General features: G+C 45.8%; 1 protein-coding gene across 2 annotated transcripts in view; it reads right to left on the minus strand.

Moving 5' to 3' along the window:
• AP2B1 (adaptor related protein complex 2 subunit beta 1) overlaps positions 1-13,024 on the minus strand; it is a 71,323-nt gene that overhangs the window by 53,266 nt on the left and 5,033 nt on the right. For both annotated transcript variants that reach the window (XM_069874137.1, XM_069874138.1), the window contains exons 3-6: positions 12,256-12,361; positions 10,870-11,005; positions 9,728-9,973; positions 859-1,049 (exon numbers count right to left, since the gene is read on the minus strand). In XM_069874137.1, coding sequence (XP_069730238.1) covers positions 859-1,049; positions 9,728-9,973; positions 10,870-11,005; positions 12,256-12,361 — 679 coding nt within the window. The remainder of the gene's footprint in view (positions 1-858; positions 1,050-9,727; positions 9,974-10,869; positions 11,006-12,255; positions 12,362-13,024) is intronic.

Genomic DNA, 13,024 nt, shown 5'->3' on the forward strand with positions numbered 1-13,024 from the left:
AAACCAGTCACTGAGGAAACCCATCAAGTCCAAAAGGCCTGCCATGGGGTTTCCATGTGGGCTTGTGTGCCTTCCTCACCTCCACACTCCACATCATCTACAGCAAATATATCAAGTCTGAGAATTCTCAAGTTCCATGTCATTTTTCTTCTTCGTTCGTTGTTCTCTTGGGTACAGAATCTGACTTCTTCTGATTCTGGATGCAGATGAGGAAGCAGCTTGAATCACATGAAGTAACACCCCACTACCTAAATCCTAGGGTCTTTGTATTTCAGTTTAGTCACTGCAGCTTAAAGTAAAAGCACAAGGGTGAATTTGGAGTGATGAGAAAAAAATAATTTCTCGCCTCTATTTTCAGTTCTGTTGTATCACAGAAGAGTTCTTAGTTGGAAAAAAACATTCCAGTCTCAGACCTGCAGTACTTCAGAGACCCTCAAAGCTATAAGGGCTTCTTGCCTCTCCAAGAGGCAAAACCAGATTTGAAAGCTCTGCTTTAAAACGGAAACCCCTCCAAACATGTTTCTGGGTGGGTCAGTCACCGTTTGGCCTTGGCCTGATCCTGTCTCAGCAGTGCTGGTTTCCACAAAAACTGCCCTTTGAAATGGGAAAAAGAGAAAAAAAGCTAATGATAAACAGAGAAAGTCGTTCTGCACAGGGAAGGGACTGGTTTCCAGCATCAGCCCAAACTACCAGAAGCTGCCATCCTTTTAAACCTCTTTTACTTCCTCTTCCTCATGCTGCTGCATACATGAACAGACTCTTGCTACCCTTCAGAGCTGTGACACTGCCAGGAGTCTGCAAATGCCCTGCTACTGAATAACCCCAAGTGGCCCATGCAAAGAGCAGGAACAGCTGTACCTCTGAGCTTCACGATCATCCTTGGGGTTGTAGTTGGACAGGCAGTCCAGGATGAAGATCTGGCCCCACTCTGTGCACTCATTTAAAGCTGTCAGCAGCTTGTTGATGTTCTGTGGGTTCAAATCCAGCAGGTTGCTGTTGGGATGCGATTCGCTGATTTCTGACAGGGCAGCCACAGCATTCGCTACAACCTGGGGGAAGAGACAGAAGAGCGTTCTTTGCTAGCGAGCCATCAGTGGCTTGGCAGGGGTCACATATGGGAAACAAACACCGAGATGCCAGTGTGCGCTCTCAGCTGTTCAGCAGCAGCCACACTTCAGTCATCCAAGCCTTCAGGGACCGAGTGCACCCTCACAAACAACAGAGTCCAAAGCTTGGCTGTAACCTTGCTCTTTGCCAAAATTTAAAGAGTCCCTTGGGGATAACATGAAAGAACAGCAGCACAGAAAGAGGGGAGTGCCAACGCACCCAGGACACACAAAAAACTTGCAGCATATACCTGCTAAAATGAAGATTTATAGCATTGTTTTCTACGGGATTAGGCAAAGAAACATCTCTAAAGTCATCTGATGCTTTGATGCAGCACACAGAAAACAGGAACAGCAGGACCAGAAAATTCGCTGCATTGTACCCATTACTGCTTGTCATCAGACCAACACACTCCAAAGTCACTGCACAAGCACAGTAATGTTGACTGTTCACACCTAAAGGTCAGAGATAGGATTTCAATTCAAGATTTTATGAATTTCATTAGCTGAATGAGCTTTCTGTCACCAAACTCATTAGCAATCAAAACTGCTTTAATCAGTATCCTATTACAATATGTTGCTTATTCTTACCATTATTTAATTTGCCGGATTCCTGAATGGTTAATATGACAGCATAAAACTGAAATAAAAGACAGTTCTAATGTCATTATGTTTTTGAAGTTTGTAAGTGAACAGAAATTATAAGAGCAACCGAGGTGTTCCAAACCATTCTGAAAAAGCCCTTACAACATGAAATGAGGACTTGGGAAAGAAATTTGAATCAATTAAATAGTGGCAGAGCCAAAGTACGGCAGAAAGGTGCCTGTCAGTTGTCCTACAGAATTGGGCTGAGCTTTGGCAAACGTACAGGCTCTACCTCAGCAGCAACAACTGAGCCATGCAGACCCTATACCCTAGTGCAGGCACAAGCCAAAGCAGCCGCACTGAGGTGTCTTTCCTTGCACAGTGAGTGAAGCCTGTCACTGGGCCTGCCATGGGCAAAAGATATGCAGGAACTCTGCTGCCATGGGCTGCCTGGGCCACAGCAGCTGCAGCCCAGAACCTGACTGACAATGAGGTCTGATTTTTAGGATCTGTTTTACTTTCAGGAACAGTGTGGCAGCATGAATGCAAGAGTCCAAATTGAAGCTGAGGACAGGACACTACATAGCAACCCACCAGACGTCCGACATCTATTAAAAGCATCCATGAGAGTGTTAGGTGGCCAGAGGCACTTAGGAGTATGGGCCGTGGTCCCCTTGGGTGTCACGAAAACAGGGCTGGAAGGGGCTGTGGAACATTTGGAAGCAGCTCAGTTCTGCCAGCAGGGTGGGATACACAATCTCATCATCCACAATTGCAGTTGGTCCTCACTGGCTCCCTCAGCAGAACAGTGCTGCTGTGAGCTGGGAGACAGGGAGAGAAAGAAAGCAAAAGGGGACAACGGAAGGGAGGGGGAATATCTTCAAACTTTAAGCATCATTTATTAAAAAAAAGTACTTGCTGGCGATTAGTACTGAACATATTGATGTGTTATAGTATGCCAACTAAAATAATTAGCATCTTCCAGGCGTTTTACACAGCCACAGCACAGTTGAAATGAAAACAGATTTCAGGAACCAGTCCAACATAAACACTGGTTCAAGTACACACGCTCACCTCTCCACTGGTGCTGCCACCAGCCTTGTTACGAGACAGGAACACAGAGCAGCACAAGCCAGCACAACATGGTTTCATTCCAGTACACAGACTTCTACTTTGCTGACAGCTCTCACTAAGTGATGGCTCAGGCAACACATAAACAAAGCCTGAAGCATTGTCCACATTTCGGGATACTCACAGTTATCACTTAGGGATGGAAAGAAGTCCATTAAGAACCAGTCAACACCAATGCAAGTATCACATCACCAGGTAACCTAGTATGTACCTTGTCAGTCACAGTGTCACTGGAGATGTTTAGAAAGATGTTTTGGCCAAAGAAAATCTACAACATCAGAGCTGAATTATAAATCTTCAGCTCTGCTGAGGCCCCTCTCTACTTTGCTTCCCTAGAAATGGTCTAGGAACCATTAAAACAGCCCAAGCAGACAAGCTGGAAAGCCTGTACGAACCTCTCACATCGTTAATGCATGTAAAGTGTATGGCTTAAATTAAAACCCTGGGAGACGAATGCATCCCCAGCTTGCAAACAGCCCTGGAAAGTACCAGTTCACCTGCACAGCCTTAATTGTGACAGATGCCAGGGCTCTGGGCAAGACATTCATCTTCTGCTAATTCCACTGCAGGAGGCTGTACTTTAGTGCCTAAAAGGCTGGAACGGCGCTACTGGACACATGGCCAGGAACTGATCACATCCTGAAAACTGCCTGCGTGGGGAAGACCTCCTGCTGGCTTTGTGCAAGGGGGATGTATTGTCCCAAAGGTGGCAGTGAAGTGAAGTCCAAGCGCTATGCTTTCCGTGGCAGGCTGGCCCCAACTAGCTGTCACACCTCCCTGCTCCTCCACTGCAAAAAAACCCACCCCTTTGACATCCGACAACACTGCTCCTGCTCTCTGGTCATTGCAAAATCTGATGTGTTAGCAGTAAAACAGGAAACCACCTTCCCCAGTGTTGAATCTCTGAAGGTAGGTGGGCAAGAAGCTGTTTAGGATGGTTCCAACACAAAGGGTTTCTTCCTTGCTGAGCCCCCAGTGAAGGAAATGGAGCCCTGGGGTGAGCCAGCGAGGGTCTGCCACCCGTTACGCTTCTTCCAGAGAGCACCACGGTCTGATCCGAGCCTGGATCAGGCACCTGGCACACACCAGGAAGGAGCCTTTTCAGGTGCTTTTGTAAGGCCCTTTGCAGCTTTCCTTGTGGACGTTCTCACTGGCACCATCCAGTGGCAGGCAGGGCTGACTGGGACCCAGGCACCCAGTGAGAGGAAAGGCACCGGCAATTACGCAGCCCTGAAAAGGGGGTGCAGAATTGCAGACCAGCACCACCACAGTGCTTTTTGATAAATGATGCTTGTCAATGGCCAGATCGAAAATGCAACATCTAAGCACACCAACAACATTCCCCAGCTCCTTGACTGATAGGAGAGATCCTGGAATAATCTATTCAGCAAGACTAACACTTTGGAAATTAGACACATACCGATAGCAGTAACTGGAAGGAGACGGGTCTCTGATAGATGAATTTGTCAATAAGGCTTTATAAATGAGGGGCCTGGGAGGACAGACTGTGGAGTCATGGAAATTCATGCGTTACATACAGACTCGTTGCATCTCTCTGCCAGAGTGCTAGCATTCAAAGTGCAGGGAAAAGCACAGGCTCTATGGAAAGTGGTCAGGACCAGCACCCCTCACTCCCCAGCCTTCTGCAAACAAACAACAAATCAGGTCCCACATACAGGCTTGACATTCCCTCAGACCCATGTAAGATGACAACCCACTGCTGCTCAGGACAGCAGGCTCCTGCATTCCTCTGGAGAAGCAGCTCAGCCCAAAGACTGTCCCACAGGCAGTTTGAGTGGGGTCAGAGTGGCTAACCAGCAGCAAAGCCCTACAAGAAGCCCCAGCATGAAGCCTCAACTCTTTATCAGCACAACAGTCTTGTTCACTGTAACATATCCAACACCCAGTACACAAACCCCACCCAACGATGCCTACAAATGCCATCAAATGTCTTCCAGAAGGAAATATTACCTCCACTTGCAGCACAAACAGGTGAAAAAAACCCACAAACCACACACAGGATCCACACAGACATGGCTGGAGGACTTTAAGATACAGCTCCACTCTGCAACACCAAGGCTGAAAAGGAGGAAAATGTTTCATGCTGTCAGGGCAGCCAGGGTATCTTGGAGGCAGCCCCAGAATGATGATGTGCTGCTCAGGCACGGCCCACAGCTCCAGGCAATGTTAGGCTCTGTACTAGGATGTGAATTTTCAAGTTCCTACAAACCTTCATGAGCAGGAATCATTAACCCCTCCAGGAATGGTGGTTCACTCCTTGTTCTTGGTAAAACATCATCTGCAGAGGGGAAAAAGTATAGCTCCTCCCATAAGGAACAAGAGCTTTTCTGTGCCCATGAATGGGGCATTCCACCCCTGAAGAACAAGAGGAGTATCACATCCCAGACACAGTGCACAACAGTGCTTCTCCCAATAAACTGCAACATGTAGATGGTGTAAAATATGACCTATTATTGGAGAGCACAGAAGTGCTGTGTCTAAACAGACCACAGAAACACAGGAGCAGAACAGCCACACCTGCAAAAGCTTTGATCCAATGCATCACAGCAGCAAAGCAGAATATGAGGAAGAAGAAATGCTACCAGAAGGAATTAAAAACCCAACAGCACCAGAAAAGAACTGGGCAAAGTTGACGTCAACCTAACTGAAGCGATACAGATAACAAGTAGATTGTCAAGAAATTATTCCATGGGTTAAGAGTTACCCCAGAAGGCTGAGGACTGAAAGTATTTGTAGAAAGAAGCTTTGTCCCAGTCAAATATTAGAAGACCAGTAAGACTTAACATGGATTTCCTTGTATGTTTTTCTGCTAATATTTACATTCCTGCAGAGAACCAAGAAGTGCAGTGATAAAAGCCAGGAGGGACTAGTTACAAAACAAGGTGTCTAACAACCAACAGCCTTAGTTCATCTTGAAACTGCTGCCATCTCGTGGGCTTGCTCTTCACCACCAGGGCTCAGCACTCACAACGCTTTGCCAGGAGCTGTCATTGGGTCTGATTCATGAGTGTCAGAACAAGACAGGATCAGGAAAAAGGGGAAAAAAACCCCAGTTTGTTCAAGACTTCTGTGTGGCTCTGGCCACCAGCAGGCAGAAAAGACCCTCCTCTTGCACCTCCCCATACCCACTGCTGCTGCTGGGTGTGGACAGTGCTCTGCAGTCACCTCCCGTCCCGTGTACGAGCAGGAGTGCACAACCCCAGGATATCACGCAAACTATGTTTTGTTAGAACACGAGGCTGACGGGAGAAGGTGCCTTCTGAGTTGCACTACAGTAAAGTTACCAGCAAGAAGGGCTCCAAGGGCTGAGTCCTGCAGCAGCAAACCAACAGCCCAAAGCAGCCAGGCACCAGCTTTGTATCCACCCTGACCTGACTCTGCTGAGCCCCACAAAAGGAAATGCACAGCGAAGAATGACAAGGGTTTGCCTTAGGACAGCTCTGGGAAGAAATGAGGGCTCCCTCTACGCAGAGAAGCTCTTCAGCAGGATCCCAAGGGACAAAGGGCAACCACGAGCACTTTAGGCCCATCTGTAAAATGAGATTAAAGACTGTCCACAATCAAACTTCCACAGCAGTAACTGAACCATGCCCCTGCATGTGTTACTGCCCCATTGCCTGCACAGGGTAAGACACCTTCTATAACTCAGTTGAAATGCAGGAAGCCACCAACCCATTCGGTAACTCGCTATATATATATATATATATCTATATCTCCCTATCGATACATACACAATCAGAAGCTACTGATTCACCCAGAAGATACTGCAAAGCTTTCATAAGCAGCCTGTGCACTGCCAGCCTCAGGAGTCAGTCCTGTAGGCACAGCTACAGCCAGCACGTCTGGAATGCTGCATCCTACACCTGCCCAAAGATCACTGTATCGCCGCAGCCGAACAACAGCCAGATTTTGCAACACCAAAAGCCCAGATAAAGGGAGAAAGCACCGTGGCTGTGCTTCTGCAGCACCTCAACAGGACTTCAGAGCAATGCCCTGCATATCCCTATCTCTGTTTGCATGGTTCTACAATAAAACTATTAGTCCAAAACTATGAAGCAAACACAAACCCAAAACATCTCTGACAAGGTCACCTCCAACTTAGACATCCTTATGATGAGGGTGATTTCAGCTGACAGATGTGCACCCTGGACTCCGCACAGTTACAAGGCAATTAGTGAGTACCACAAATGGAGTTGTTACTCTGCTGAGCAGCCAGCTAGAGAGCTTAGTGCTTGCTCATGTTTTGGATACAGCCAATTCCAAAATCACAATAAAACTCTTCTTGAAGATTATTTTTCAACCAAAGTTTTTTAGCTCCTGCTCAAACCCCTCATTTCTCAGTAGACAGAACAAAGTTCTGCCTCATTAAGCGTCTAACATTGCCTATTTCCACAAGTCCTTAAAAGAGGAGAAGCATTCATCATATGAGTGAGTATAGATAAGAGATTGCAATGCTTGAGATGCACCATTTACAGAGGAAAAGGTCACAAGGACAGATCCACCTGTACTACTCTTTTCAGTTATCTTTGTTGGTGATGCTGATACATACCTTTCACTTAAAAAGCGCTTCCAGGCAGGGCTGCATTTCACCTGATCACAGAGAAGTATCTTAATAAATACCAGACTGCACATAAATATAATTTATCCAGCAAACGCAACTTCTGTCCATCAAGAACCCCCACTGATCTCACATGGAGAAAACAGCAATGAGCTGGATGATTTGACTGGAGAGATGAACCTTAATTAGGGGTGGAGGGCTCCTGTACCTTTGAGGGAACCACTGTGCCACAAAGACAAATTGCAAAGGGCATCAAAGCAATAAACTTAACTAGAGTGAATGTCTCTATCTACTAAAAATTGCATCCAGATCAAATATGGTATTAAGTCAGCAGCTACAAGAGCCCCAAACCTGATGAAATCTCCCCCTACCCACCCTTAAAAACCAAGAATATAATGTCCTGCCTACAGTAAAAGCTGGGAAGCCAGTACACTGAACCCCAGCCAAAAGCCTACGGATCTGAACACACACCACAGGCCTCTTCTCTTCATCACTACCCCTCCTCCAAATTGCCCTCCCCTGCTGTGAATCCTGAGCCTCAGAAAGAGCAGGCGAGTACAACACAAGGCAGGCACTGGGATCCTGCACAGCTTCAGCAATGGCAGAACTGCAATCAACTGGAGCAGCTGCAAAGGCTTCACTGTCCCAGCCCATCCTCATTCCCACCAAGGAGCTCATTAGTTCCACTGATGTTTTATTAGGTATCCCTTTGCCACTTGTGGTGGTTTATTTAGCAAATGGACCATACACTGCCCTTTGGTTTTTCTCCCCTTCTCTCTGTTTATTCAAGTCAGTATTAAGTTAATGTACTTTTGAAATAAATATTGGTGCTCTCATAATAGCCAATGGCTCATTTGCCAAAACAATTAGTTCCATTGAGATAGAGCAGAAAGGGCAAGCAAAACTTCATTAATTTCTCCTGAAGCACCCTTTTCAGCCTCAACTCAACTCATATTAACGGGGCTGTAATGAGAGAAGAAAATTAAGTAGTTGGAACCAAGGCAAGGAGAAGTGTAGATTATCCCACTGTCCACAGCACACTCCACTGCGGCCTGCAAGCTAGGCAATGCCAGGGGCCAGTATTCAAGTGGAGCTAAAGCAGCCTCATCAAGTACTTCCACAAACTGCAAGGCACATCTCAGGATTCAATTAAAAGGGCAGGTGTTCACCTGTATGCCTCAGAATTGCCTAGGCAGAGAGAGCAGCTTCAAACAGTCACTAATATTAATGTAGAAACCTGGCATAAAAAAATCAGGCAAGCATACAAAAAGAACAGCTTGTAAAAGAGCTGGATATTAGAGACAATAGGTGCCTCCAATCTGCACCATCACTCACAGACCCGTGCCTGTGAGGGCCAGACACCTTTATTGTCTTTAGAAAGTCATAAGAAGAGCAATCAGCTGCCTTCACTCTCCCTAGTAAAGGGGCTGGAACCTTACCTCCTGCACTCGACTTCTCCAAACCTGCCCAAGGATAGCCATAACAGGAGAGCAGTTTGCTTTATGGGGTTTGATTTACACACCATAGAAGGAGTTGCCAGACAGGCCCTAATAACATGAAATGATGCCGTTAAGCAGAGTCAAATCAGATCTCTGCTCTAAAAGAGCTAAAAATGTAGCAGTCACACCCTTAAACCAAGAGTAAAACCAAGCTGCAGAAGTTGTCTTCCCTGCTAGGAACTACAACGATATTGGTTGGGTAACTCCATAGATCACAGGGAAAAAATACCGAATGAAAGGACTGTGCAGTGCATGCTCCGATCCATTGTCCACCCTCTTTTAGTTACAAGAGTGGAAGATACTTGGTATGGAAAAGGACCCTTTATCAACAGCGATTAAACAGTGATTTAGTAGTAATTTACCCCCATTAAGTTCTTGGTCTCAATCTCCGCCTCTGCTCTGAAGACTCATTTGCCTTTATTAAAAAGGTAAGCATCGATTTTCTCCACTGACTACAGGCCAGTGGATTTCTCTGCATTAGTGAATGAATTAAACCAGCATCATACTCCAGGTGGAGCCCAAGCCTGCAGGAAGGCAACAGCTACGAGCCGTCACCAAGGCAGCAAGCAGCATCAAGTATGTCTCTGACATACTGAGCTCTTCTGACTCATCTGACCAGGAAGTTAAACTGCTGCTGCAGCACTCTAGACAAGCAAAAGCTGAAATGGAGCTAAGATCAGACAGTATTCCCTGTTTTCTGAAGAAATAAGTGTTCTTTAACCAACACATTCATCACAGTGCATCAGCTACAATTAAAAAGCCTTTAGGTTCCTGATTACCCACCCATTTACAAACGCAAGCAATGTGCTAGGGGACACACACATTACCATGGGATTGGAGTCTGCAATCAGGTCACGCAGAGAATCCAGAAATCCTTGGTCCTCCACCATCTGGGCATTGATGTCATGCAGCTTCGCCACACAGACAGCTGCGGTCTTCCGCACGTAAGGGTCTTCATCCTTCAGACACTTGCGAAGAGGCTCACACAAGTACTCTGTGATCTTGTCCACCCTGATGCATCCCATCGTACGGACGGCCAAAGCACGGATAAGAGGGTTTGGGTCTTCACAGTCCTGCAAGGGGACAGAATAGGCAGTAAATAAACCTGTGCCACTAGCCACCAATATCTCCCCTGCAGCCAGAATCAGGCTGCTCTCATACCAAACAAAAAGCATTCTCTCTGATTACATGCTAAAAAAAGGCAATTATTTGAGATCAAGGTTAAAAGGTGGAACTTACTGGTTCACAGAAACATTCTACACCATCTCAAGGAGTTTTCAGGTTATGACAGCTTGTAAAACAGAAAAATCGTGATCTTGGCGCCCCTCGGTTCCGCCCAGGCAAAACTGCTTTCAACATGATCTAGTAGCCCAATCCAAAGTACAGCTAAGCTAGAGAGGCAGCTTTCATCACCCAAAAGCTGGCCACAGGCAACTTTCAGCAGAATAAAATACCGCTTCCCAGACTTACTGGTTTAAAGGAGAAAGGGAAGATAATGGGAAAAGTCAACAATTAACCACAATGCAAAAGTCATCAAGACCAGAGATAAAGGTTTTCCACACAGAGCACAGCTGAAACATTCAAGCAAGAATTCGATATCTGTATGACAGAGATACTGCAAAGGTTGGAATACAAACAATATAAAACCTCTTATCCAATACCAGAGGGTGGTCCTTAATGATCAGTAAAATGATAGAAGCAGCTTTTCCTGGAGCAGGCTCTCTCATAACCACTTACCAGGGCGTTTAAGTCCCCTCCTCTGCCATAACTACTAGCAGCAAGTGAAAGAGAGAGGACCTGGATCTGCTGGATTCAGTACACCAAGTCCTTGCTCCCCTACAAGCACCCCAGCCCAGAGACTCAAGTGCAACAGAGATAAACAGCAGCTCGCAAAGGTTAGCAGACAAAGGAGATGTGGTAACAGCTCCTGTGCAGGACTATTTTCTTAAGAGCCATGGGAGCCAATTACCTTCACAAAGCTGTTAACGGCCATAATGGCCATGTCCGGCTGGCTTTTGGCGTAGTTCATCAGGTACAGGTAGACCAGCTTCTTCAGCTCCAAGTTGTCAGTCTGCATGCAGTTCACAACATCAGGAAAGAGCGAGCTGGACAGACAATAAGAAGAATAGAGCAAGGTAAGCAACAATAGAGAAGCAGTTATGACTGCATGGCATGCAAAGTGAATGGTTACAATACCAAGGAAACCAGGAAAACCAGAGTTCCACTCTAGATACACTGCTGTCCAATGAAACATCAGCTTCCCTCTCAAAGAAGTTTACGATGGTTTTTATAATAGCTTAATCATTTAAACTCTTCTAGCACTTTAACATCGGTCAGCTCTAGAACAGGTGAATATTAATTTTCTAGAAGTGTTTTAACCAAGGAGTTCACAAAACAAGGAAACTTGACCACGTCAGGATGGAAATCAACCCGCAAGAAAAAAAAGGTTGTAAAAATGTTTTGGTGAGGCAGGACATTTACAGAGAATGTACCAAATTCCAGACTAGTTAACACTAGAGTGTTTAGGAGCTTTTACACTGACAAGCTGGATTTCACTCCAAGACCAAGCAGCAATCTGTGAACAGCACTGCAGAAGCTGCACAGGACACCTGCAGCTCTCTGTAGGGAGTTAATGGTGATGGGCAAGTGCTGCTGGCCAAAAAGACTATCTTTTCTTCCTTCCAGTATTTCTGTTCTTTCATTCTGTGATGAAGTCATGATGATGAATTTGAAACCTTATATTAATTTCCAGGGCAACAGATCGCACTGCCGTGAATCCAGGACTACTATGACTTACGGCAGACTCGGTAACAGAAGCTAGAAGGGAGAAAGCATTTCTTCAAGTAATTTTTTCTGGTTGCCTCAAAGACAGAAAAAAGTACTGGGGAGAGCATCGCAGAAGGTAAATGCCTGTGTTCTTTGGTTGCTGTAAGGCAAAGGTTCAATTTAAAAATCACTCCTTTTAAAATGTGCATTAAATTTATGCTGTGACGAGTAAGGCTAAGGAAAACACTTGGAATTACCTTTCTAACACTGAAACCCAGGCTGGCAAGCAGTGCGAATACGCCACTTAAAGTGACACATAAAAGGCTGAACTCTGGATGGGTTTTTAAATAAAAAGGGCTAACAGGCACTTAGTTAAACCAGCACTGAAAATGGCTGTTTCTTTTCCTTTCAGTAACAGGAAGGAGCTTGAGAAACCTATGACTTAGGGCACTGCACAGGGACACAAGCAGTCTCACTGCTCAGCCAAGATGACAACCACAGCTCTGCTCCATGGAGATGTGTGCCACTGCACCTGTCTGAGTCCCAGGAGAACCAGTACTGCCACAGGAGCAAGAAAAGTTGCTTTTACCTGACATCCTTCCCCACGGTCATGGCTGCAATAACCTTCTTTACAGCTTCTTTCCTCTTCTCTTTCTTTTCATTATTGAGTTCAGCCTTCAGTTCAAAAATCTCTCCTGGCAGAAGACAAAACAGATTGAGTCCCTTGGGAAAGGAAAAGGGTCTTGACTTTAGGGATAGTTCAAGAGTGACTGATTACTTTCCCAGCCTGTTATTCCTATCAAACCAGTACAGAACCACGTGGGAGCCGTAACACCTTACGGAGAACATTGTTCAATGAGAAGAGAGCTGCGACACTCAGAATATGGACTATACCTTGCTAACAAATGAGGAGCTAATCAGAACCATGCTGCATGCTGCAGCTCTCCCGCTTCCAGAACACTAAACCACATCCCTGCAGCATCTGTTTCTCAGAGGTGACTATTACACAACCAGAATGGAAAGATATCCGGAGGTGCCAGATTACCACCTGTGAAAAAAACTCACTTTGTCAGGAATTTTGCCTAGACTTTTTAACTTTTGCTCATCACTGCCTGCTTCCTGCGAGCGCAACGAGGAAAGAGCAGGCTGCAGCAAGTGCCGTGATGCACCATGGCAGGAACAGCAAAGCACAAATTTAGTCCGGTGGAATAAATTCCTTCCAAGCTATCACAGAAAGGCAAGAGCTGACAAAAACAGCAAGTAACGCTGCTTGTCTGGATTCTGAGGCTGTTGAAGCAGCCTTTTCCACGATACTAATTCTTCCAGACAGTACTGTATGGTGAGTCAGTTCAGGATGG

This window comes from Phaenicophaeus curvirostris, chromosome 21, assembly GCF_032191515.1.
Source record: "Phaenicophaeus curvirostris isolate KB17595 chromosome 21, BPBGC_Pcur_1.0, whole genome shotgun sequence".
NCBI classification, from domain to species: Eukaryota; Metazoa; Chordata; class Aves; order Cuculiformes; family Cuculidae; genus Phaenicophaeus; species Phaenicophaeus curvirostris.